This window comes from Nyctibius grandis, chromosome 7, assembly GCF_013368605.1.
Source record: "Nyctibius grandis isolate bNycGra1 chromosome 7, bNycGra1.pri, whole genome shotgun sequence".
Classification (NCBI taxonomy): domain Eukaryota; kingdom Metazoa; phylum Chordata; class Aves; order Nyctibiiformes; family Nyctibiidae; genus Nyctibius; species Nyctibius grandis.
Genome location: NC_090664.1, coordinates 10,576,928 through 10,603,623, shown reverse-complemented (window position 1 = coordinate 10,603,623; position 26,696 = coordinate 10,576,928). Strand labels below are relative to the sequence as shown.

General features: G+C 39.6%; 1 protein-coding gene across 4 annotated transcripts in view; it reads right to left on the bottom strand.

The window, feature by feature from the left end:
* CAPN7 (calpain 7) overlaps window positions 1–21,023 on the bottom strand; it is a 36,572-nt gene extending 15,549 nt beyond the window's left edge. For 2 of the 4 annotated variants that reach the window (XM_068404719.1, XM_068404722.1), the window contains exons 1-13: window positions 20,834–21,023; window positions 16,046–16,154; window positions 14,244–14,401; window positions 11,939–12,006; window positions 10,634–10,834; window positions 9,009–9,095; window positions 7,937–8,063; window positions 7,114–7,199; window positions 6,096–6,189; window positions 3,867–4,013; window positions 2,048–2,154; window positions 406–526; window positions 19–163 (exon numbers count right to left, since the gene is read on the bottom strand). In XM_068404719.1, coding sequence (XP_068260820.1) covers window positions 19–163; window positions 406–526; window positions 2,048–2,154; window positions 3,867–4,013; window positions 6,096–6,189; window positions 7,114–7,199; window positions 7,937–8,063; window positions 9,009–9,095; window positions 10,634–10,834; window positions 11,939–12,006; window positions 14,244–14,401; window positions 16,046–16,154; window positions 20,834–20,935 — 1,552 coding nt within the window. In that variant the 5' untranslated portion in view covers window positions 20,936–21,023. Of the gene's footprint in view, window positions 1–18; window positions 164–405; window positions 527–2,047; window positions 2,155–3,866; window positions 4,014–6,095; window positions 6,190–7,113; window positions 7,200–7,936; window positions 8,064–9,008; window positions 9,096–10,633; window positions 10,835–11,938; window positions 12,007–14,202; window positions 14,402–16,045; window positions 16,155–18,096; window positions 18,165–20,833 lie in introns of those variants that run through there. The other 2 variants (XM_068404720.1, XM_068404721.1) reach the window with 2 other exon arrangements.
* Window positions 21,024–26,696: the final 5,673 nt, after the last annotated feature.

Sequence of the window (26,696 nt, the reverse complement as noted above, 5' to 3'; positions counted from 1 at the left end):
GACTTTAAACATTATTACCATTGTCTATTTTCTGAGCTGTTCTTGGATCAAAGTTCAAGTATTTTTGTAAATCTAGGGTCCAATTTCTTGTGTCATTTTCACTGTATCGTCCCTTCCAACGTAAGTGGCTCCAGGGATTTTTCAACTGAAGAAATCGAAGTCCCTAAAGAAATACAAAATAAAATCGCTGGATTTGTCTTGTCAAGGTAATTTTTATATTTATATTATCATGGAATATGGACCAATAGCTCAAGAAAATACAGCATCATTAAGCTTTCTGGAATTTCCCAATGGAGCTCAAGACAAAATAAACTATGTCAGCCATTAGAGCAAAAAATCAGTAGCTACCTATCGCAGACCAGTTTCAAACAGGCATCTGAAAATATCTTCAGTTTTACTTGATACCTTATATTCTCTTATATCCAAGACTGCATACGCATGGGTTGGAACTAAACCCCATTTTTCTCCTTCTTCTTCAGACATCATCCCCGTTGCTGTTGTGATAAGGACATCTCCCTTGTGAAATCTGTTCAAAAAGGGGTGAAAGATAGCTTCATTAAAATCTTGCAACTTGCAAACTAACATTTGCCAGACACTGTAATAGTATGTTTTTACACTGTCCATTAGCGTGACCCTGCTTTATAAAAACTGGAATACAGTTTTTTTTTGTCAGCAGAAATCACTACTGAAAAAGCTTGAGAAAGTGGAACTATTTTCTTTCAGTATTTAAGTATAGGCTTGAAGCGAATTTTTTTTTTTTAATAAAATTTCTTATTTTTTATAAATAAAAATCAGCTTTTATCAACTTGAAGTTCACTATGTGTCGCTTTTTAAAGATACTCTTCACAGATCTTCAGCTGAACACAAGTGTGGTTTCATCAACACCTAGCCAATCACTGCATATAGCAAATTAACAACTCTGTCACACCCCTACGATTCTGAAGGAGCTCACAAAACTTGAAGAATGAGAAGTTCATGCTTCTATACTTTTGCAGGTGCTTACACTAACTTTTTGTGTTCTCCAGCATAAGCCTTACAGGGTCTGAATTGTCAACTCACAACAACTGAGTTCTGCAGTTGTTCTGAATCGCAGTTGTTAATTTTGCAACAATTATTGTGAAAACACACGAGCATGTTTCCCAACCCATGCTAAAATCCAAGTACATACTCAGCGTCCTTATACAGTTTACAGGGTCACTGGACTTCGGATCAACACATTTTCAGTCTAGCCCAGGTGAACAATAGTGATGCTATAATGGCTAGATCCCATCCTAATTGCAGTCACACCTCCAAATTGCAACACTGGAATATCTGAAAAGTTGTTGACAATAAACTGAGAGCTCCTAACCAAGTGAAAAAGCACCATAGAAAGAGAGTCACGCTTTTATCATGAATGCAGACATTTCAGTCAACAGAATATCCCCCTTCTGCTGCACTGAAATGTGTAAGAAACAGGTTGCACAAAACATTTATAAATGACAGCTGTATCTTTGACCATGAGTAGAATTGTTATGGTATGTCTGCAGATCAGCATTGCAGTTTTGACAGACTTTTGCTGCTCCTCCAGGAGATTTACTAATGGGGCATAATAAGCATGATCTTGTGATATGATTAGAAATATTGTATCTGCTTGCTAAGGACTGCAGATCAATGCCAAAGTTCTGGGGAACTGTGTGGGAACACAGAACACATTTCCTTCTACTTTTTAAACACTTTAAACTTGGATATTGGTTTCAAGCTGCTCTTCTCTGACTCTATATTCTATTTTCTTCATCAAGAAATGGGCTACTATTTTTTTTTCTTCATATGTAAAGAAGCAAAATAGCCTCAAACAAAATTCCACAATATTTTATGGCTCTGTTCTATCAAAGCCACCAATACCTCAATTTTTCTTCTGCCAGAAAGCATACAGAGGTTTTATAAAATACAATTTGTAGTAGTACCAAAATGCTATTGAAGGATCTATGGTGATTGTACCACTTTACAGTGGTAACGCAGCTACTACACAGCAAGCATTTTAATTACTTAGGAAAGAACAAACTTCTACCTCTGATAGAGCATTCTGAAAGTACTGTCTTTATTGAAAGCTTGATTGTCAGAGTGCATCGCAATTCTTTCAGGTATCCAACCAGTCAGTGCATGGAGATCAATATTCTGAAATGCAAGCATTCAAAAGAAATCAGAATAGATAATCCATCTATAAGCATATGATGCCTGTAGACAAATTATAAAAGCACCTTGAAAGAAACCAAGTATACACAAGCTACAATATAGCTCTACAAATAAAAGGCTCAAGATTAAGATTATATTAAAGAAAACAGTCAAACAAAATCTTATTTGATTAGTTTAGGACAATATTTCCAAATAGCCTCAAAACAAAAAAGCTGGAAAGCAAACTGATGAAACAAACTGGAATTGCAGAGCCATGGAAGCATAACAGAATGATCAGTTGTGCTCAGTTCTATGATGTGTTCTATTTATTTTGCCGATTCACAGACTTCTAAAGCACAGACTCAGAAGCACTATTTGGAACTTCACTATTATATATGCATTTTAAATAATTTAAATTTTACTTCTAAGGCTCAGGGTTTTTTATTCTTTTTGGTAAAGCTTACACTGACATATATTTCCATAAAAAGATGCTTTAATCTCCCCATTTCTTCTCCTTGAAATATTGCTTATTCCCTTTTCTTTTGCTTTGTACTCCTCAAAGCAAAAGCAGAGACTAAAAATGCTTGAAGTGTCAGTCACCAGCACTGGTGGGTGGGAACTTGACGAATTACAAGTAAATACAGCCAGTAAGTAACCCTGCTTATACAAGGAATCTATAAGGCAGAGGGGGTGGGAGGGTGGAGATTAAATGTCACAAGTCAAGCTGTTTTTCCAGATAGCAAGTTAGAGGATGACAATGAGAATAAAACACAGCTATTCTCACCAGCTTCTGTCCTCCAAAACAAAGCAGCCCAACACTGACATAAACATACATAAAAACATATGCTACATTTACCCCTTATACAAGCCACATTTGTCTCCATAAACATTTTTCAAAAGGTGATAGTATAGTATACCCTATACCTAGCATACCCTCCAAGAATGCGATTATCAAGACATCAACTAGAATGAACAGCACCATGAAATAAAAAATATAATGTTAAAATTTTAAAGAATTTTAAATTACAATCAGAAATGTTTCCTAAGTAACAAATGAAGATTATGTGGGCTACTCATTTCAGTAAACCACCCCTCTTTAAAAGGATAATTTGCACGTCAGCATAGCTGCAGTATGATGACTGTTTCTTTAGTAACCACATTATTGGAACCCATTACATATTTATGTAAATGAGTGGAACAATCTGATAAACAAACTTTCACAGATCAAAGTACTTGCTCCCTCTATAGACATGTACTAAATGACTAGCCTGTTCCTTTCGTAGCTGACTCCACTACCTAATGACGGAAAACTGTCTTATTTACTGAACGACAGTTAAAAACCAAAATCAGCAGTATTGATATGGGCAAAAAATGTATGACTTTACCCAGCACTTTCATCCAGACTCTATATTTATATATGGGACATATACTTCCCAACCATAAGTGCCAATCCTGCAGTCAGAGAAGATTAACTCTGCCCATCAAGATGTCTTGCTTATTCTATTTTGATGGAATAAATCCCATCAAGTACAGCTAAGCATATTTGTGAAAGAAAGTAATATAAAAAAATGTAAGAAAACATCAAACCCAATACTTGCCTCCCCAAGCAATTAATTTCTTTCACTAGAAGGAAAGTCATTTGACCCAAGATTATCCAATCTGACCCAAAAACGATCTAAGGAATTTTTGCCTCTTAGAACTAATCTAGTACTTACAGAATTTGATCCAGGAAAATCATATCCTCCCATGACCTTCATGTAAGCCTTTTCTATTAGCGATACCCATAATTCATTCTTATTGTTAGAATAAGAACAGAGAAGTTCCCCACTATGATCAACAGGTAGCTGGTCATCTATGATTACCTGTGTGAAATAAACAAATGAAAAATCATCATAAAGCTAACAAAGTATTTTGGAAGTATTTAAAAAAATAAAACCAAACTCTCATTAATATACAGCTTCTCAGACAGCCAGATCTGACCATCGCTCTCCCATGTGGACACCTCTATCAATCCTGCAGTGGTTTGCCCAAGTGAACAAGGAATTCTGTTGCCAGCTCTTACTTGCATTGGTCCACTGGGTGACCTGTGATCACCTGCCTTGCTTTCCCCTATGTAAAATGGGGACAATGACAGCACACTCTTATAAAGAGTCTAGTATTTGTTGAAAAAGGTAGCGACAGAAAAGTTCGGTGTAATTACCAGCGTTAGAAAAAGGAGAGAAAAGCCTAACAATATCCCTCAGCTAATTAGGAAACAAAGCATGGACTGTGCTTGGCAGTCAGCAGAAAAATAAACAGTTATTTATCTATAAGGAAACGAACTATGCATCACATCACTTTCATAGTCTGTACTTCAGATTTAAAGTTGTTCTCTCTGGAAAGGAAAAAAAAAAGCCAAAGCACCAGTTGTGAAAGTATTAACATTTCTTCTTTAGATTAGGTAGAATATATTTGGCATTATTACAGATTATTACTCTGGTATTTGTAGTGGTCTGAAACAGTTTCCCAGAACCGATGTTTCAGTTTCACGTTGACATTAGTCTGTTACCAATACAGGCTACCAACACAGCACATATTCTGGTCAAATCCTGTCCGTGCAGGAATGAATAATCCTTTTCACAGAAGAGCAAATGGCCATTCATCCTAACAAAAGGCAGCCATTAGGAGATATTTTGGAAAGAGTATTAAGAACAAGGCAAACACACAAATGATACTTCCCTGAAACACTCATTCAGATTCTGGAATTTTGCAACTTAAGGACTTCCTGACCCAGAGGTTGTATCTTAGCAATTAATAGCCTTCAAGGACCTTCCCCTTACTCCCCCACCCATTAATATGACCACTCAACTTTTGAACTCCCATAAGCATTCATCAGTCACTATGGTCTGCAATAACCAGTGCTGCAGATAAGTATTATATGAAGAAATATATTATTTTATGCCCTCATGTATTGCACTGAAAAGAAAATGAAGCTTTTTGTGAGTTTACGAAGTTCTGTCATGTATCTTCAGGCATTTCCTTCCCTTCCTAAAAATTTGGTCATTTGAGTTATTCCTCTATGGTCATTCCATGTCTATACTCTTCCTGGACGTCCCTCTCTGTACTTTTTATTTCTGTAACTTCCTGTCCTGGTTTCATGAGGATAAAATTTATAGAATCAATTTTTTGTTACATTTTGTGTCAGTTTGTGGCCAGCCATGGTGATCAAGGCCATCAGCAGTTAAATCTAGGGCAGCTGACCTAGGCTGGCCCACAGGTGTATTCTATATCATTGACATCAAGTTCACTATAAAAGGGAGGATTTGCTGGGAAGAGGTGGGGCTTTTTTTACTCTTCTCTCTTCCCTCTTTCACATTCTCAACAATTGCTACTCCTGGAGCAATTTGCCAGCACTTCGTAGTTAAGTATAATTTTGTGTGTTTTGTATTATCATTGATATTGGTTTCTTTATTTTATTAAATCTGTTTAACTTCAACCCACGAGTCTCCCTCCTTTTCCCAATTCCCTTCCTTGGTCAGGGAAGGGACATTGGGTGAGAGAACAACTCATTGTTTAGCCCCAGGTGTGGGCTAAACACAGACACTTCCTTCCTAAGATGGAGTGGAAAAGTGGATTACTTGCATCCCCTATTCGTAAACATGGGATGCATAATTTTGTTCCTGTATGTTTTTCATAATTCTTTTAAGCAATATAAAGATTTTTTTTAATGCATTTAATGTGAGTAAGGCTATTTTCATGAATGTCTGTAGAAGAAATACCTACGTTCTTTTACATACTTAACAAGCAAAATGAATCTCATAAGGTTTAACAATTAAAAATCACTTTCCAACAAAACGTATCTAAAGTTTTTGCTATGCAAGCATAGCTTCACAGTAAAGCAGATCAAGCCTTTAAAATACACAACTTTAAACAGTAACAGTATTGTCTCCCCAAAAGCCATTTACCTTTCTAGGTACGCCATTAATATGAAGCTTCACCATGTATTTGCCACATGGATTATATTCTGGTTCTCCTTTCTTATTCTGAGGGTAAATTATACTGTTTAAAAAAAAAAAAAAGAAAAACAAAATGGAGGAAACTGTGACATAAATGACTTGGCTGTACAAACACTGACAACAATAAAAGTGGGATTAAGATAGTTTGTTTCTGGAATTTACACTGAACATAAATATGGAATTTTTAATGAAAGAGCAACTCAAATTTCGTAAAAATGGCAGTGATGATTAAATAGGTTTTATTTTTATTTCTCTTGCTGCAGTTCTCTGCTTAATATAGACAAAAAGAACATAAGTAACCTAATTGTTTCTCCAACAGAAGCAAGGCAAACAAATTTATCTTGCTATTAAACAAACAGTATTTACAAATCTGTAGTATAAATACAGTATTAGCCTGAATAACATGTCAAACATTTGAAGAAGGAGAATACAGTGCAGAACTCACTGCTCTTGAAAAGAATACAAGTTTAGTTCTAATAAGTATAGGTTAAAACAACAAAAATCCAGGAACAGTGTTCACACAGTGGTCTGGCAATGGGCTCCCAGCAGTCTACCAAACCTGCATCAGGTTTATCACAGAATGCCAGTTGAGTGGAACTGAGATAGTGTTGTTAACATTAATTCTGCAATGAGATGCAAGATGGACCACCTGTTGCACAGCAGTTGGCATAGCGAAGTAGGAAAATAAACCTATAAAGCATTATAAGTAAAATTTCTATTAAACCAAACAAAATGTTCCAAACTATTTATTCCTCCTCAAAGCACATATAAAGTTAAGACTCCAGTGTCTGTACACGCATCTATTCAAAGATGACTTCCCTCTCAGAAGTGCTAAAGCCACATGAGTCCCAGGGAGATGAAGGTGAAACAAATGCTAGTTTTTACTGTGTCCAACTGTCATAGAACGTATTGCAAAAGCTTGGCAGTATTAAGGCTGAAAAAATTTTAGAAAGCAACAGCTACTTACCTTGTGATCAACTTTTTGTTGTATCTTCTTTCATATGCTGCACTGATAGCTAGTGATGCCACGAAAGAACAATCTGACACTATTGTCTATAAAGAAAAAACAGTGAGCATGTTCACTAATAACTTAGATACTGAAAGACAAACGGGGTGTGTGGAGGGAAGGAAAATCATCAGTTAGTAATTCCCTTCAAAAGAGAAAGGATTTGAACCAAAAGAAGCAAAGTTACTACTAAAAAGCCAGGAAATGTATGCTTGCTCAATATGAGGCCCCTACAAAGCAAACCAGAGTTAGAGTTATTACTGACAGAGCAAGTGCAGATACCTCAGCACTCACTCACACTTACTCCCTCCTCCCCAAAACACGCTGTGTAGTATAAACCATATGCAATGGCATAATCTATTGCCGATTTCAGAATAGCCTGGGCCATCTGCAACTTAACACTATACAAGACATTTCCACTATTCTCAATGGGCCACTCTGCTTCCTGTCAAATAAAAATTTAAAAATCTTGCCCAGTATTTTTTCCATGCAGTAAATTAAGTGAACAATTTGCTGCAGAGTACACCTTGCCATTTTTCGTACTAACCTTACCACTATTTCTAGAAAACAGGATTTTCAGCTGGAATTCAAATTCTCGTTTTCACTTCCACTGCTAACACACACGGTTATTCTGCATGGAATCTGAAGTGATACTATTTATTTATTTAGTCTCATGAGAGCCAAGGAAATCACTCTCACATTTGGGGATTCCTTTTTGAACAAGGTCTTATATCCCCTGCAATAAACTGCTAGCAGCACACATTTCACTTTAGGAACAATTTACCTGCTTTATGCTGAAACTTGATACAGTATAAATCATCGTAGGGTTATTTGTTATGTCATCTGGTCGCACCCACTTGGCAAACATTGCTTTCTGTTTGGGGGATAACGGTAACTTCCCACATTTATCACTAGATTTAAGAGAGAAAAAGAGTAGAAATAAGTCAATAGCAGTTCAAAAAAGCTTTTCATGGTATGTCCAGTCTTGTATACGTCTGATAGATGGTGCAAAATACGCACAGAACAATTACACAGCTTTGTATACAGAGCTGTAAAACAATTTTAAAGACCACTACTGCTAACTTTGTGATTTTTAGGCAAAAAAAGCAAAAATATTAAAACATGAAATAAAACCCAAGAGCTTCCTTCATACAGGACTGAACAGGAGAAAGAAATTCCAAAAAGCCACCCACACCAGCAGAAACTCAAATTCTTCACTTTATTTCAGTATGATGAACTAATAATAAAAAGTTTCTTTAGTTCTGAAAACATTGGAGCTTATCTGACTGACAAGCCTTTAGCAGAAAACTGAAGAAAAAAAAAAAACACCAAAGCAACCCCAGGTGTTTTTGTCTATTATGGCTATGAAATCTTAGCATATTATTATTGCTTACGAATGAAGGTCTAACAGTTACATATCACTCTTCCTCAGAATAGTCCCTTACAGAGGAAATGGCCATCACCTTCATTTTACAGGTAACAGGCAGAGGGAGCTAAGCTCGTTAGCATGCAGCAGAATCAGGAAATGGACCCAAGCTGCCAGCCAAACCCAGTACTCCAAAAAGCCAAATATAGTGTTGTCCTTATAGGCCTGAAGACACTGCAGGCCTGCAGTGACACTGCTAAGACACTGCACTTATAGGCTTGCAAAAGCACTGCAGAGCAGGATCAGCTTACACTGAAGTTTTAAGATCGGACAAGAGGAAGGAAGTGGTAGTATTTAAATATCTCTCCCTTAATTATGCTTAAAAGCCTACTTAACCAATTTTATACTCTGAAAAACATAGAAATACCAAATATGGGAAAGCTTTGGAAATTAAACCAAAAGTAAAGTTCAGTAATTGAACCACACTTACGAAAATGGCATAGGGAAGGCAAAACGTTCCCTCAGATCAACACTCATGAAAGGTACATATTCAATGCCATTAATTTTTGAAGTCTTCCTGAAAGTCATAAGAAAAAAAAAATACAGTTACAAACCTATCTATCATCTTTCAAAGACTAAGTTCCAGAAGGTAACAACAGAATTAGTTTTTAAAAACTAACAAGACACAGCGCTTCTGAAAATGACTACTTCTTGAAAATGAAACAACCACTGTATTTATACGGATTTGAAATGTGCAGTACTTGATGGCTCAGTCACTAATCCTACAAATCCATACCTGCAGACTAGTGACCGTGCCAGGATAGAAGTGATTATCAGCTACAAACCCCTTCATAGTTCTAGAAGTCACATTTAAAACTACACTTGTCTGAATAGAATTTCTCAAGTCACTTAAGCCTCTCATTAAAGAGAGTCTTAGGATAAGTTGACAGCAATTAACAATTAGCAACACTTAGATTTCACCTAATTGGGACAGTATTTTGGAACACTTTGTGAAACAACAGTAACAAAAATACCACACCTGTTTATTAGGACATTTTTGACTAAAGTGCACATAACACTCTCTAAAAACTGAGAATCATTTAAATGTGAATGTAATTTAAGTTTCAAACAATGAGTTAACTGAAAATGGCATGCGAAATATTTTTAAAATCAAATGATGATTAAAGATGTGAAACAACTTGAAGTTCTCTTGCAAGACTGAAACAACGACAACAAATAATCCACACACCCCCCTCCAAAAAAAAAACAAACCCAAAAACCACTCAAACCATCCACAAAACCAGAAACATTCACTGCACAGGCGCTACAAGAGGAAAAAAGTGAAATTTTAATAAGGCAATTCTTAATGCTCTGCAACTTTTCCAACACATGTACATTTCTATCTTCATGACTACATCCTCAGTCCATTTAATTCCCCTAAAGTCAACAAGCAGACTAAACATTTGATGATCAAATCCTGGACAATGTTGAGCATCACCTCTGTCAATCTTTTTTATTGCATGAGGAGGAGGAAAAACGTTGAAACACCTATAAGACAATGCATTTCTTTTTTAAGATATCTTTGACAGTTTTCAAATTCACAATTTAGGCTAAAGGTTTATGGATTATTTGTAGCTTATCCCACCTATAATAAAAATCAAAGCAAAAGGAACCTGACATAACACAAGTCACAGTCCTACAAAATATTATGCTTCCTCAATTTCCAGTGAAGTAGTAGTTGTATAATCTATAAAAACATCTTTGTACCTTGGCTTCTGAGAGCCAGATCTTTCATGACCTCGGTCAGGTAGGTTATGTATAACATACAAAAATAAGGCTATGAAAAACAATCCCGGCAGTCAGTTACAAGAATTTGTCTTCTAAATACAAACTAGAAAGTATGCTCTGTGAATAAGAGCCACTAATTACATTACCATAGAGAACACAAGAACTTATTAATGTGTAGGTAATACCAGCAATGGGGTTTCTAAGAGGTGGTTTTCCAACCCTCTGTTTATACACCTCATGCTTCAGCTGTTTCAATCTACTGTGTAACATGCACAAAGGATGTGACCAGAAATGATAACATTTTGGAAAAACTTGTCTTCAACTTACCTGAGTACTTCAATCTCCTCTGCAGTGTATCTCTGACCTTGAGGTTCACTAGCTTGTACTGCTCTGATTGTCTGTGGTTTATCATTTAAAGAAAAATCAGGTCCCAATGGAAAGAATGTTCTGATTGGCTGATTTGGTTTAGCTGCAGCTGACTTCTCCTTCTGAGATGACTTTGACATAGATTCCTTCAGTGCCTCTGCTCTAAAGCAAATAAAAATGCATTTTGTTTACAGCAATGGTAAAAATATAGTTATGCTTCAATTATTTATTTGCTTGGTTCATGTTCCCACATGTTAAACAGAATGAACAAATGCCCATACCTCTCTTCCTAAGAAAAATCAAATTTCTGATGCCAGTACTTCTTTATTTTCCTGTTCTAGAATCAATTAAAATATAGCATTTCCAACTTATATATATGCTACTTCTGGCAGAACTCATTAGATTTTTGTTGCCTTTACATTATTCTAATAGGAGAATTTGTGTAAGTGTTCATTATCTGGAACCTCAGAACAAGATCACTGAAACACAGAGAGAAAACTGATTTGCATCCTCTCATACCTTCAGGATTTGTCTAGCAGCTACAACAGCAGTAAAAACCCACTACCATTCTCACAACCCAGCATTTCAACTGCTTGAAGACTGTGTATTCAAGAGCCATATTTTGCTGTTGTTGCATTAAGCTGCTGGATAGTCACACATATGCAAAATATGTGCTTTTTTTTGAACACAGATGGAGAAGTGCTGAAAACCGGATTACACTGAAACTTAGTCCAACATAATCCATTATTTGCCATAATACAGCTGATTTAAAAAAGAGTTACATTGAACTTACACTCATGTAACTTGTTTCAGATACAGACTCCATTCCATTAGATCTACCCATACACTTAGATTGCTATCATCAAGATAAGTATTTCTCAGTTTCCAAGCTGTCTTTCTTACGAAGGGACGCTGACACACTGACTTAGTGCTGGCCTGAATTCAGCATTTTTATAGAAGCCAAAAACTGTAGTATAGTATTCTGATTTATATCTCTGAAGACTGAAGCAGTGCATCAGTACTAACGGATACACACTCCTTTCCTAATTCTACATGTCTGAAGATTCCCAGAGGGCTGGCACAACAGCTACTATATTCAGCGGTACAGCAGCTGGCAGCTATCTCCACGGAGAACTCCACAGGAGCTAGGGCTACTCAGAATCCTTACTCTGCAGTACAGAACAGACACGCTAGATTGAGAACCCAAGTCAGAGAATGTACTTAGACCTGATAGCAAGTATGTTTACTAACATAGGCAATACTCACCTATCCAGTGCTTGTCGAGCCAGCTGTTTCAGTTTTGACTGGAGCCCTGCTTCTGAAGTTTCAGTAGCCTTAAGTGCAAAATAAAAGAAAAAGCTACACATCCAAAAAACCCACAGGTTTTATAGGCTCAGCTTGTCAAAATCCACACTTACAATTACAGATTACAGTAAACAGTAACTAGCTCTTTCTTCCAATTCTCTTTTGAAATGAGCAAATATGTTTTTTTTTAAATCTAAGCATAAAAAGCATACTAAGCAAGCAAATATCATTTTGCTGTTCTAGTGAATGTTCATGGAATGAAAGTGATATTTAAAATTCTTTAGCATGGTCATCAGTGTATACATAAAGAAGTTTGCCAGAAGGGCTAACCATATTAAAACACTACAGGCAGAAAGATGACAAAAGCAAATGTTAGGTATGCTACCCAGCTTAGATGTGTTCCAATTCTTTTCCCCAAATGAATCAAAAATAATCATGGTAACTTAGGAAAAAAATAAATTTGAATGTTTACTTTCATAAAATACAAACAAACAAGACTGCTTGCAAGTTAAAGATCTCGTTCTTGCACGTCTAAGGCATAAAATAGTCTATGACAGGGCACCAAAACAGATTATCAAGAGTGCTAATTTCTGTTCCCAGCTGGGAGGTCAGCCATGACAGTTCATTCATACAACCGGTTCATGCTTTTGTGTTCCTTACAGATGAAGCACGGCTACTGCAGCTAAGCAATCTGCAAGAGGCACAACATGAGGTGTGGCTTCTCCTGCGACACCCACAAGCAGGCTTCAGGTTCTAGCTTTGTACCTTGACTGATTCTCCCAGGTCAGCTAGGTCAACTGAGGAAACAAAAGGCAAGCTACTTTCACCCCAAGAAACAAAACTAGAAACACTCTCTAAAAGCAATGATTTTCATTTGGAAATAAATTACACTCTGGAGTTCCTGGTTGGAAAAGACTTTGAAAGATGTAGGAAGGTAAGCAGTGGAGATGGAACATCAGCAGACCCATCTAGGGGTCAGCCATAGAAAAGGAGGAATGGCTGCTCTTTGAGTACTTTCAAGGGTAAGGAAAAAACACATCTCTCCACCTGAATATACTTAGAAGAAAGACAGAAGAAAAGCTTCAGGATAGCACAGTTCCTTCAACCTTCTTTCATCCTGGGAAGAAGGTACTTTTTGATCCCTCTGAGGGATAAAGCCTACAGTCATCTTAAAATAATATGCTAGTCAAGATTAAAAGTAACTTGAGCAGTATCTGTACCTAATGAAATACCCGATAAAAGCAGGTGTTAATATGAGATAATTTCAGACTAACTTCTATATATGTAAGTGATATTTGCATGCACTGATGCAACAGAAGGAGGAACACAGCAGAGGAAAAACAGTATGCTGCCGCAGTAGGTTTTCTATAATAGACTGAAGACGTTGTGCTCCCAACAGCTCAAGCGGAAAAACTAGAGCAGTTTTACTAACTCTTGATCTGGTTACACTGTATCACCAGGGTTTTTTAGCCTACATAAAACCATTTTACAGAATTCAGAGAAAAGAAGATTCTACTCCAGCATGTAGCAAAAGTAACATTCCCCTCCCAACAACCCACACATATTTACATTATAAAAAGGGAAAAGAAGGGAAAAAGAAAAACAGACTTGGTGGAGTTACATTATGATGGTGAGCTCTTCCTGTAATGAGTTAGTTAAGGCTATTGGACATCAGGGAAAAAAGCAGTACCTGTAATTATATTCTCCATCATTTAAGTAAAGGCCAATTCATCCCTACCATTAATTTCAGTATGAATTGAATTCACTCATAACAGCTTTAATGTTGAGCACTGAGTAATCAAGTAATATTTTTACTAGTTTTGGCATCAGTAGATCGTTATGTTTTCAGAAAGTGTTACACACCAAAATTTCCCTTAAATTACTTCCTTTAATGTAGTCAGAAAGTAATACAGCTGACACATTAGCAAGTCATCTTCAGTTTTAACTGCTTCTAATTTCTGTTTTAGTGTTGCATTTGCTCCAGTGCAAAAATTAACATCAAAAAAGTCCCAGAATACTTCTAGTTTTTAGTATAATCCAGTTCAAGAAAAACACATAAATCCCAAGTGTTGAATAGCAGCACAACATAAAGACTGGAAGAAACACTAAAAAAGAAAAAAAACAGTGGAAAAGAGATTTAAAAATAGTTTTTAGTAATACAGGTACTCCATTTTTAAGCCAGCCTTTAAGGGTCAGTCTCTTGTGTAAGTGGAAGAATTTCTTACCATCACATAATTCCACCAAGTTAACCTGTAGCTTAACATACTGTTTTCAAACAGAGTTCCACCGCTTCTGTGTACAACTCTATAGCTTCTTCTGTATTGCCTTTATCATCTTCGTCAAAAGCCTGTGTAACTAGGAAGTGAGCACGCTCCAAGTCCAACTGTTGTTTTGACTTCAGAGGATCTGTGTTCTGTGACTGAACTAAATGAAAAAGAAAGTATTTAGCTTTTTACAGCATCAGATATGTAAAAACATCCTTAACATGGTACTGAAAGACTAGCAGTTCTAATCAGAAGGGTAACATCTATTTCTTGGCTGGAAATAAAAATCTTTCTAAACTTTGCTAAAAACATCTTTGCAAAGACAAGAAAACACCCCCCTGGTCCCGTACCATCGTCCTTCCCCGGCCCCCCCGGTCCCAAAGCAGAGATACACTCTCAGGATATTTACACTAAGGACAAAGACGTTTAAGTATGTAAAATATTGCATCATTTGTGAAAACACATCACCTATGGTAATATACAAGTTCCTTAGGTGTCTACCTCCTTAAATACCTTCATTAAAGACCTGAAGGAAAAGTTGGAGTGCACCTTCCAAACCGATTCACTCAAGGACACAGCTGCTATTCCAAGGCACACAGACAAACTGAAGTAACAGGCTGACAGGAACCACAGGAAATTCAACCAGGACAAATGCTATGCCCTGTGTCTGGGACAGACTAACACCCTTCCGGGTACAGCTCTGCTGAGAAGGGCCTGGAGTCCTGGGGGACAGCTTGGTAGGCCCAAGCCAGCAGGCCCCTGGCAGCGATGAAGGCTAACAGCACCCTGGGCTGTGTCAGCAGGAGCACAGACAGGCAATGGGGGAAGTGATTACCATCCTCTACTTGGCACTCAATAGACTGTATACAGAATACCGCATCCAATCTTGAGTCCCTAATGATGATTAGAGCTAGAGGACTTGGCCTTTTGAGAAGCAGCTGAGGGAGTAGGGCTTGTCCAGCCAGGAGGAGAGATGGCTTTAGGGGGACACTTAATAACAACCTGCCAGTAACTGCAAGGTTATCAAGAAAATGCATTCAGGCTCTTCCCTGCAATGCAAAGAAAGGGAATGAGAGCCAGTGGCTACAAGCTGAAACAGGGGAGAATCCAACTAGATATATTAAAGAAAAAAAAATCACTAGAAAGACAATTGCACCTTGGAAGAGGGGCCCAGAGGCATCTTCAGGACCTGACTACACCTGAGCAACCTGGTTCAAAACTCAATGCCTACCCCGCTTTGAGCAGGAAATTGGTCTACAGATCTCCCAAGGTCCCTTTTTGGCCAAATGATTCTAACTGAGAATTGCAGGTGTGCAAAAACTTGAGATTTTGGTCTAAGCACAAACACTGAAACTGGATCAAACAAGGAAACCCTTATGAGAGCAAAGAGCTCTTTTGCCCTCTCAAAGGTAGCAATTCTACATAAACACCAGAACCCACTTGCTTCAAATCCATCATGCAGCTGAGGCTTAGATGTTACTTTTGATTTCTTTCTGACCAATTTTTATTCCTATATTTAATTACTTTTTCAGGTTTGCTCTGCAGATGTGGTTCCTAAGAATATTATAAAGGAAAGAATATCCACGTCCAAGTCCTTAGGAAGTAAAGTCTCTGCTTCATTTCTGATGTATTTCAGAATTCAAAACACTGACGTGCTCATTGCATTTGTGGTCCTTCACAAAGGACAAGAAAATTAGAATAATGAAAAACGTTGCAAACATCATTGATACATATTTCACAGCACCAAAAGGCTTTCCACTCAATTAATTTAAGCAGAGGTTTAATTAGAAAGCTCCTTACCCACCTGCTGAATGGAGAGCTTGAACTCTCTCCAAGTATTCATTTATTTTTTCTTGAATATTTTCCAAGTTGGATCCTGCCATCCCAGCATAAATCAAGGCCTGTGCAGCTTCCTGCAGGGAGAAGAATTTGAGACAAAGTTAATGTTTGCTGCCTAGAAAATTACTTTCCATAAACAGAGGGCCTGCAGCAGCCTTGAGTTGCATGAAAGCAAGCCCCTACATCTGCAAAAAGACTCAGTGGCTGCACAGAAGTTCTGCTGGAAAGAACAAGTTTCAAGTTATAAATGAGATCACGTTTAATTTCTCACACATGGGACAACCTATAGGACTGTAAAATACCTTTTGAGGTTCTATAAGGCCAGACCTTAGGTCTGTCTGTAGAGTAATGCATGGAACGAGGAGACTTCAAGTACGATTTTTCAAGCATGTACTGAAATCAGTTAAGTAAAGCTCACAAGCCACAAACTGCCTTTTATTTTTAAAGCTGCAGATTTAAGTTTATGAAAAAAAAAGCTACATGCTACTTATTTGCATTTAATCTGATAATAATTAAAGTAAACCAATATAAAAGCTTTGCAAAATCAAATGCACAGAATCTTGGTTTAGAAAGTCTTTTCTTTTAGTATTAATCACATAAAGCGATCAAATCTGGAAAGTTTACAAATTTAAAGTTTCCTAGCTCCTCAAACTTTGTTTTTTAATTGTTCACGTGTACACAAAACACCGGATATTAATGAAAGTCTACTTCCAGGAGGGAGCACAGGCCACCCCCTCAGAAGCACATTACATTATCCACATTAAGGCTTCTTCTATACTGCACGAATCTATTGCAAAAAACCACCTTCAGTTGCACAAGCCATCTATCCATTCACTAAATTTATGAAAAACATGCAACGTTTGGCAGGGTTGTAATAAACAGTCAGAGCTGACACAGTCTCAGAAGCATATGGAGAACTGAAATTTGTCACTCGCAAAAATGAGGATAAAAACCTTATTTTGTCCTCATTGTTGGCATGGAAAAAAACCCACACTTATGTGGCAGTGCTCATCTTTCCAGCAGCAGCAGAAGAGAGAAGGAGGCGGTCATGTAGCAGGCTGAGTATGTAGGAAGCAGAACGATAACTAGAGAGCTGCTCCACAAAGATGGTGTTCAGGGAGGCTGCGGTGCACAGGGCGAGCACAGAGCCACAGCCACAGTGTCTCTCATGTGCTTTATGGCCATGATTTTTGTCAAGCTGAGCAGTTCGCTCCCATACACATCTGCCCAGTTTGCCCAAGCTTAAAATTGATCCTGATACAGCATGTGCTTGTTTATCAGGATAAATTTTCACTGACAAGCTCACAGAACCAAATACCGCATATTCCCTGTCAACATCCATCACCGCATTACATCACATAAAAGGTCCACAGCAACAGAAAGGTAAACAGTAGTACTGTGCCATTTATATGTAGCAATTAACTACCGTTAAGATCTAGCATACAACTCTTTTTTTTGGGGAAAAAAACTGCACTACTGATATCTGCTCAAAGGATGTATATATTTGTCTGTGACACATCACAAGCACACACTGACAAAACAGGTGCTGTATCGTAAGGGTAAGTTGTCTACACACGACACAAAGAACAAATGTGGATTTCCAAACTAGTGCTGCAAAAACGATGCATAATTGATGTTGCTTCTGTGATTTCAAGCACGACTGTTCTGCCTGGTTTTAAGATGTAAACATAGTGAAAACAGTCTTTTATTAATTAAGGCTCTAAAGGACTGAAGCAGTTCACCAACTGCCCGCAGAGCCAGCACGCCAGCTGTTTCCAGTGACAAGATGGACGTGCAATTCAGAGCTGGTATTTATGATCTCTTCAATGCCACTACTGTTCTTTGGCGTGAGTAGCGTGCTGCAGTCACACTAAGCTAACTACTGATCATCAGTTTGCAAGTTCCTAACTGCTGGTCAACAGTTAAACTTAGCAACAGTCTTCAGCAGTTTTGCTGAAGTCACCAGGTGCCCAGATACGTTTCCAATATTTCTGTAAAGCACCATTAGCAACTTACCCTGAGCTGGGTCACACACAGCCGTCCTCTAGGGATCTATCAAAGTTACAAGACAGCAGGAAGCAAACAGCACTCGCAGGCCATAGGATCTCCATTCAGACAGGTCCTTTTGCTGTCTATCGGCAACAAACTGTAGCATTTCCCATGCTTCATCCTTACAGTCAAGTTCTTGCAGAACACAGTTCAGCACCCAGCTTTTCCAAGTAATTGCACTAGTGGGCTCTGAACTGCTTAGAGCAGTTGATAAGAAAGTTGGCCACAGGCCAGAGCTTATTTGCACTATCCAAAAAAATGCATAAACTACCCCCAAAATACTAGATGATATTTTGTAACTACTCTTGTTTGATCTAACGTTGACAGTTTGGAAAGCCTAATCTATCTAGGCTAAATCATACATAAAGAATTCTGCTTTAACAATACTTGCTGGTGTTGCTCTCACTCCTGATCACAATATACGTGAAGGTGTTTGTGTTCAAACCTGATCTGACACAAGAATCGGTATCTAATCTTGGACTGCCAAGAGTCACCTGTCCGAATACCAAAAATTTTAGCTGCAAAGTTTTGATTCAAAGCTTTTGTCCTGGTTTTCTGGGGATAAAATTTATAGAATCAAGTTTCTGTTAGATTTTGTTTCAGTTGTGGCCAGCCATGGTGATCAGGCCATTAGCAGTTAAACCCAGGGCAGCTGACCCACACGTGTATTCTATGTCATTAACGTCAAGTTCACTATCAAAGGTAAAGCTTGCTAGTAAGGAGTGGGGTTCTTTTTGCTCTCCTCTTCTACCTCTTTTGCATTCTCAACGATTGCTATTCCTGAAGCAACTTGCCAGTGCTCTGTAGCTAAGTATAATTTTGTGTGTTTTGTATTAGCATTGATATTGGTTTCTTTATTTTATTAAATCTGTTGAACTTTAACCCACAAGTCTCCCTCCTTTTCCCAGTTCCCTTCCTTGGTCAGGGACGGGACGTTGGGTGAGAAAGCAACTGTCATTGTCTAGCCCTGGGTGTGGGCTGAACGAAGACAGCTTTCCTCACATGAAGCAGTGCCCATAATCATGCTGCTCTGTGGCCTAGCTTTTGCAAACCAGAAAACATTGTCTAGGTTACACTCTTTGTCACTAGCAGCTTGAGGTGCACCAAGACTGCTAGGGATGCACTTTTGCACTTAGCAAAAATATCACCTATATGCAGAACATGAAAAAGATTTTCCATACACTGTACAAAAGTGTACAAGAACGATTATTTGCACAAAAAGACGGTTTTCTTCTGAAGAGCATTTGATAATTTCTCCCACATATACTGAGCAACGTAACAAAGTAGTACTGCACGTAGCTATCCGACCATGCACACACACAGTTGCTGATAAGCACAGAGCTTATCAGCATTATTTTGGGTAACTGTAACATTTGCATATATATACACTTTACATATATAAACTTAGTTCACCCTACATTAACAGCCAGGTTAAAAAAAGATACTACTCTCCCTATCCTTTCCTACTTACATGCGTAGGCCATCATAATAATATTGCTACGTTTTTTATACATTTCAAAGACACCTAGTAGTCATGAAGTAAAAGGCCAACTACAGAGCTCTTAGCAAGTTAATGGAAGAGAATTACTTCGGCAGGATAATGGAATATGTGGAATGATTACTGCAACAAGGATAAACATAGGTTTCTCGCTGGTGAGAAGTAAAGCCAGGGCAATATGGAACTTTAACGTAACTGCAAAACAAAATCCAACAAAATGAGACAACTTACACAAGTGAAAAAATGCATAAAGGTTGCACAGAAGCCACTAAATACCAGTAGCAAATCTGTAGATATTGAGCAAGACACTGAATCGACCTCATCACACCCTTGGTTACACCAACCTGAAGCTGTATTGAAATAGTAAAATTGAATCCCTAATAGAAAGAATATTCACACGTGGTTAAAAAACACATCACCTGTAGCTTGCGATCTGAAGGTAGCTCACTGTCGAGCACCTTGTATTTCGCCATGTACTTCTCTACGTGTGTGATGACTGATTATTCATCACCGTTGTCTCCAGCTGCACACTCAATACCTGCAACATGCCCACCTGCAGCTCCCCAAAAAGCTCAGCGCTTACATCTCCAACTTAAAACTGAGCAGTTTTTCAGGCCTGGCGGGGGTAGGAAGGCACCAGGAATAAAACTGGCAGAGACGTTTTTAGCTAGGTTACAACAACGCTTCCCGAGAAGCACCGAAGGGGTCGTGCCTCCAGCAGCGGCGAGAAGCCTCCGTATCCACTTTCCAAGCACCGTAGCTGCAGTGCTACCCCTAAGCCCGTCAGTGGACAGCGGCGCACGGGCAGTGCTTGTTCCCACCTAAAAATAAAACGCAAGGAAAACGCATGTCGCAACGTGCCCTGGAGGACGCCGCTCCGCCAGAAACAGGCAAACTTTCGAGGCGCACGCCCGGCCTTCCGCTTTCCCCTCACTGGAACCGCCACGTCTTCCCCGAGGCCCCGCAGCGCGTACGCGCGGAGGGGAGGGGGCGGCTGAGGCAGCGCTGACCCAGGGCACCTCTCCCCGCCGGCAGGGTAGGGCCGGGCCGGGCCGGGCCGCAGCGGGCCACCCTTCCCGGCCCTCTGTGGGCTGAGGGGAGGAGCGCAAACCTACCGGCAGCTCCAAGGCCTCAGGGTGGTTCCCGGCACAGGGGACACCGGGCGCCCCGAGGGAACCGGCTGCCGCCGCGCCCCCCGCCCCGTACCTTGTAGTAGAAGACCGCTTCCTGGTAGCGCCCGCTCTGGTCCCGCTGCACCGCCAGCTGCGCGAACTTCACCGCGTCCAGCTCCAACGTAGTGGCGTCCATGGCCGGTTCCCCTTGGGTGCCGCCACCGGCGGCAGCGCCCCTCCAAGCCCACCACGCCGCCGGCTCCGCGCCCGCCCGGCCGCTTCCCCCGCCTTCCTAACCCCGCCACGGCCGCCAACCCCGCCCCCATCCCAAACGCCTTCTCCCCTGGCCACGCCCACCTGCCCCGACAGCGGCTGCCCCGGCACCCGCGGCCAGCGGTGCCCCGCCCGGGGCCGCGGGGGCGGCGTGCGCATGCGCCCGCAGGGTTGTTGCGTGGGTTTCTTTACGGTGTGGGAGGACGGCCTCATGGCGGGCGGGCGCGAGGATCGCGTTGCGCATGCTCGGGCGCGCGTGGGAGGGCGGGGTTCCCGGGTTTAGGCGGGCGCGCGCGCGTGCCGCGGGAGGGCTGGCGGGGAGGAGAGGTGGTGCGTGGCCGCGTGCGGCGGGTGAGGGAAGGGCGCGTGCGGGGCGATGTCTGCCCCTCAGCCCGCCTCTGCCGCCCGTGTAAGCCAGGGGAGAGGTGAGGGTCAAGGGCTTCCTGCAGTGTTTTAAAACAAGTGTTTGTTGTTTTTTTTTTTCCCCCCTTCACCTTTTAATGGAGGTGCTTGAAGTACTTAGTAGCTTCTTCAAAGCCCTAAGTTGTAGAGGTGGGTGCTTTAGTCCTTGTTTGTAGTTAGTGTTTTGCTCTTGAGGATAGTTTTTCTAGTCTTAAAGAGAGCATTTTCAGTGTGTATCTGTATGTTGTACAAGTATAAAGTAGAAAACAAGAAAAGGTGTATTGTACTGCTCACTCTTTAAAATAAACTAAAAATCTTAATGCTTCTGGTGTGCTTCATGTTGGCAGTTTTGTAACCTAGATCTGTTATCTAGGCTGTTCAGTGTTTTTTTTCTTAGGAGCAGTTTAGGGGAAAACTGCCCTCATTGGGAGGTGGCTGCTAGTGCTTTATTTCTTGTTTGTGTTATAGCACCTGCTTTCTCCTCTCCCCAGCCTGTGTTGCAGGATGAATTCCTGAGGCTGAGCTGCTCTGAGAGTCCTGGGCTGGGAAACCTTGTCTGTATGGCTTCTGGAAGTGGTGTCTTCAGGGCTGTGCCCTAGAAGGGTGGTGTCTGTGAACTCATGAATTGCATGCACTTTAGTGTGAAAAGCAGTTCAGCTATACATTTGTGCTTTCAGAATTTCTCCTTAATGAGGTACAGGCCTTGAGGGGCAGGGCCTCTTCACCAGGAGGCACATGGCAAAGACAAGGGGCAGAGGGTACAAGTTGCATCAGGAGAGGTTTCATCTTGACATAAGAAAGAAATTTTTTATAGTAAAACCAAGCATACATTGGAACAACTTCCCTAGGGATGTGGTTGAGTCCCCATTGCTGGAAGTTTTCAAGATTATATTGGACAGGGTGCTAGATAATCTCTTCTATGCTTTTTTCCCACGGAAGGTTGGACCAGGTGATCTTTCGAGGTCCCTTCTAACCTGGGCAATTCCGTGATTCTACAGGCTTTTATTTCTGCCTGGAAATACAGCTTATTTCAAGGCATTGTTTTAATGAGACGTAAAAATACTGCCTGGCAACTTATTCTGAAGGTCTTTTTTATGAGTGTGTGACTTTTCAACCTGTTTTCTGATCATAGATTTAGTAAGAGGTGCAGGAATACTAGGTCCTGAAATACTAAAATCTGTTATTTTTCCTCTCTGATTTTCGTATGTACAGAGTTAGTGTTCCCATTCTGTCGTCTTCTCTTCCTTATCCCTTTTGTGCTTTACAAACAGCATTGATATAAAATGCAGTAATACTCTGTGTAAAAGATGACTTGTTTTTTGTGATCTGCTATGTAGGGGGCAGTTCTTGTAATCTTCATAGATTTGCTTTTGGTTGTGCTACTGATTAGGTTGGTGTGTGTTTTTTTTTTTTCCTTTCAAAGTATGTTTCATGCTACTTTTCTAAGCACGGGAAAGATCCAGATTACATGAAAGGATTTTTCTGAATGAAGACATGCTGGTTCAATATTTACTTAATGATACCATGAAAATGAACAAGGAATTTCAGTCAAGGACTGTTTCAGTTTGATGTTCATAGTGGCATAACTCGTATAGCTTAAAATTAATTTGTCTATCATGGCTTCAGACTAAATCATTTACAGATCAAATGCAACTCTGAAGTATCCAGAGTGACATGCATGATGAAAAGGAGACTGAACTGGACAGAACAACAGACATTGTTATTCCTTGTTTAAATCTGCATGTCAAAAAAGTTTATTCTGTAACATAAACTAAGATCTCTTCTAGCTGATTGGGATTCAGAAATGTCACTTGGGAGAATTAATTTTTCACTAATGAATGGTCACTGGTGATTGGCCCTCTTCAGATAATAAATGGCTTTTGTGTTTCTGTTTCTTATTAATCTGCTGTAAAATTCTACAAGAAGCTTTTAAATCTACAAAAAGTAGAGTGAGTTAGTGAGGTCTTGACTGTGGCTAAGACTTCATATGTATCAATGTTTGCCTTTTGCTTGTGGTAGCATTTTAGTTTTGGAGCCAGATATTAAAATTGGCTCCTTTTGTTTGTAGCTGAAGAAGCGTCAGTTCTTTCCATTGATGTTGATGTACCCCAGACATTTAAATTTTTGTATCTATGGTTAACTCTTGTCTTCCAAGATACTGTGTGGAAAATCATGTCCAGTTACTAAGGTTGTTAAATATCACATGATGTTATTATTTGTGCAGAAGGCAGTAATGGGAAGTAGAGAAACGTTATTAGGGCTGATGATGATGGGCAGAAACTTAATTGCTTCAGTCACTCAGAAGTTGGCTGGAAAAAGTGTTAAGTACATGCACCTGTGGTAAGAACTCGGTCATAAGTAAGAGCACCCTCTGGAGAAGTATATTCTGGTAATTGCCAGTGATACTGATTGCTGTCCTCCATTTCTCACTGCAAGTGTTGGATTCCACCTACCTGACAAGGACTTGCTCTACAGGTACCGGGGAACCCTATTTTCCTTTGGGCTTGTACGCATTTAAACTTGCCAATCCTTCACCCTGCTCTTTTGCGTTAGTGTTACACTCCCCCCCCACCCCCGCCACTTGTTCCTTTTCCCTATTGTTATAATTCCTATTCTAACATTCCTACAGGTCTCCTGGCATCCTTTCCTGTTATATCCCTTTTTCCACTGGCACAAATCCAGATTCCACATCCAGGTCCTCCGCTGCCTCAGTTTTTCTTACCTTTGGTGATATTTGCCCTGAGTATCCCTTGCTTCCCACCATCTCCTTTCCTTATGTGCCTTCCTTCCTGACCTCATCTAATGCTTCCTTTCTTATCTCTCCTTCCTGCCTGCCTGCCTTTTGCAGGCAATATGCTCTGAGAAGATCGTAGCTGTATATGTTCTCTTTATCTTATTCCCTCCAGCTCTTGCATTTTTGCAGAGGCAATATGAGATGAAGAAATTCAGGTCTCTGTTTCTCTTTCATACTCCTTTGCTGCTAATTAGGCAGAATCAGCTCATTGTCATTTGTCCTTCCTCTTTGAGATGTTTTCACCTCTCTTTTCCTTTTGTCTCCCATAATGCTATAATTTCCTGTCTCCCAGCTCCTCTTCCTGCCTCCTGATTTTGATTCTTGCTTCTTTGCCTCTTCCTCTCCTCATTTTTCCAAACACATGCTGTAGAGGTAGGCATTTGCATGTTGGTGATGGTTCTTACCTAAGTTTTGTGTATTGCCTTACCTGTTTTCATTTGACTACAGCCATAGCTTTTAATGCTCCCAGGCATTAAAAAACAAAACCCAAAAACTATGATATAATTTGGTCTGCCACATGTATTACTCTCAGGTCTCTGTGTTTGAATTCCTCCATGGTTACTTTCACTCACTCTGTCGTGGCAATACAGAGTCAGAGCATGGGCCACTAGTTCTGCATTCGTCTGACTGGAGTGCAGTTGATGCTTGTGGGAAGAGGACAAAAATAGGGCAAATCCAGAGTAGTATTTTGTCTCAGCTTCCTGCAGCCTGTGGGTTGAACTTGTATCATTGCTTCTGATACCTCTTGCTGGGCTTATTTTCAATGAATTAGTCTAATTGTTGCTTTAGCACATCTTGCTTTTGGCATTCTAAACATTTTGTGGGAATGTGCTATATAGTTTAAATTTGTTGTATGACATAACATTCCCTTTTTTTAAAAAACAAAACAAAACCAAACCCCAAAAAATCAAACCCCCCCTGTTGCTCAGTTTAATTTTTTGCCCCCTCTCCCCTGCTTTTAAGAAATAATGATCACATCTGATGCATCTTTTAGGTTGCCCTTAAGTTTGTGTTCTTCTTTGCTATCTTTTTCATCAGTTATTTCTTTCTTCATACATTTAATTTCTGCTTGAACAGAATCCTTCCAATACCTTTGGTTTACCCTTGAGGCTCTTTTCAGTCTGCCCTATGTTTTCATTGAGATGGGGTGACCAGAATGGTGTGCAGTATTAGAGTTGTATAATTAATTTTGTGTCCTGGTGTACTGCTTTATTCTGTTTCTTTCATAATGACTCGTAACACTGTATTCGCCTTTTTAACCACTGCTGAGCATTGACTGAAGTTCTGAGAACTCTCCAGATTGACTCGTCTTTCCTGAGAAAGGATAGATAGTTTATCATCTGCCGTTATGTACTTAATGTGGTATTTTCTCTCCTGTGATTTAACAGCATTTAATTTTACAGGCTGTTTATTACATACACGGTGACAGGAGATCCTTGCGCAACTTCCTGTAGTAGGCTTTCACAAACTGGAGTATTTGTATCACTGGCATACCTCTTCACCTTGTTATTTCCTGCCAGTTCCAGATAACTTCTGAGTTTTTACGGTAGCTGACCACTTTGTTCAGAAACAGAAGTTGGATATGCTGTGTTCAGATTCCGTAGAGACCTCCCTAATTGCCATTTTAAGAATTGGCGTCCCATATATTTTACTGATGATTAATTTTTCCTTCATGTTTTTGTTAAAGAAAGGCACTGTGTGGAAACCTTTAAGTGCCCCTGTATTGAACTGCCTTCCAAATTCTTACTCTTTTCCAAGTGATGTAAGAGACTATCCTTTCCATAGTGCTCTTCTTTCACAAGGTGCTTTCAAAACCTTCTACGTGAGATGCTGTTCGTATGCTGACCCTATTGGTTAGCCAGGACAGTGTTATCTCATTGCTTCCATGGACTATACTGTTTTATGTCTAGTCAGACTATAGGTAATTTCCTTCTATTTTTACAGTTCCAAGTACAGCAAGACTGTGATAGAAGTTGTCACTGCTGTAAAATAAATAATAAAATTAGTCACTGATTTGGACCCCCCCGCATGTCATTTGTATTATTTTAGTCGTGTTAAGTATGTTGAATATTCTCTTTATTCTGCATTAAATGTTTGTAAGCTTGTGTTATTCAGTTTGATTCAGTACAGTAAGCACCAGGTAAAATTGTTTAGACATGTGATGATTAATATTTTAAAGACCTGGGCAGGCCTTAGACTTAGAGGCATGCACCACAGTGACAAGAAGTTAAGGAAGGTAAAATAACTCACTAAACAATGACTGCTGTTTGTTTAGAACATCATTGAAAGTTTATACCTCTTTCATCAATAAGTTGTTGAACCTGTATACACAGTTGATAAATAGATTCTGCAGTAATTTAGAGAACTGTTGCCTATGTTTTTATCAGCTATGCGGGAGCAACTTCTTATATCTGTATTTGTGGGGCTGCTTTGGTTGGGCTGTTCCAGAGCAAATCTGTTTTAACAGATGATTGGAGTTTGTGTATAT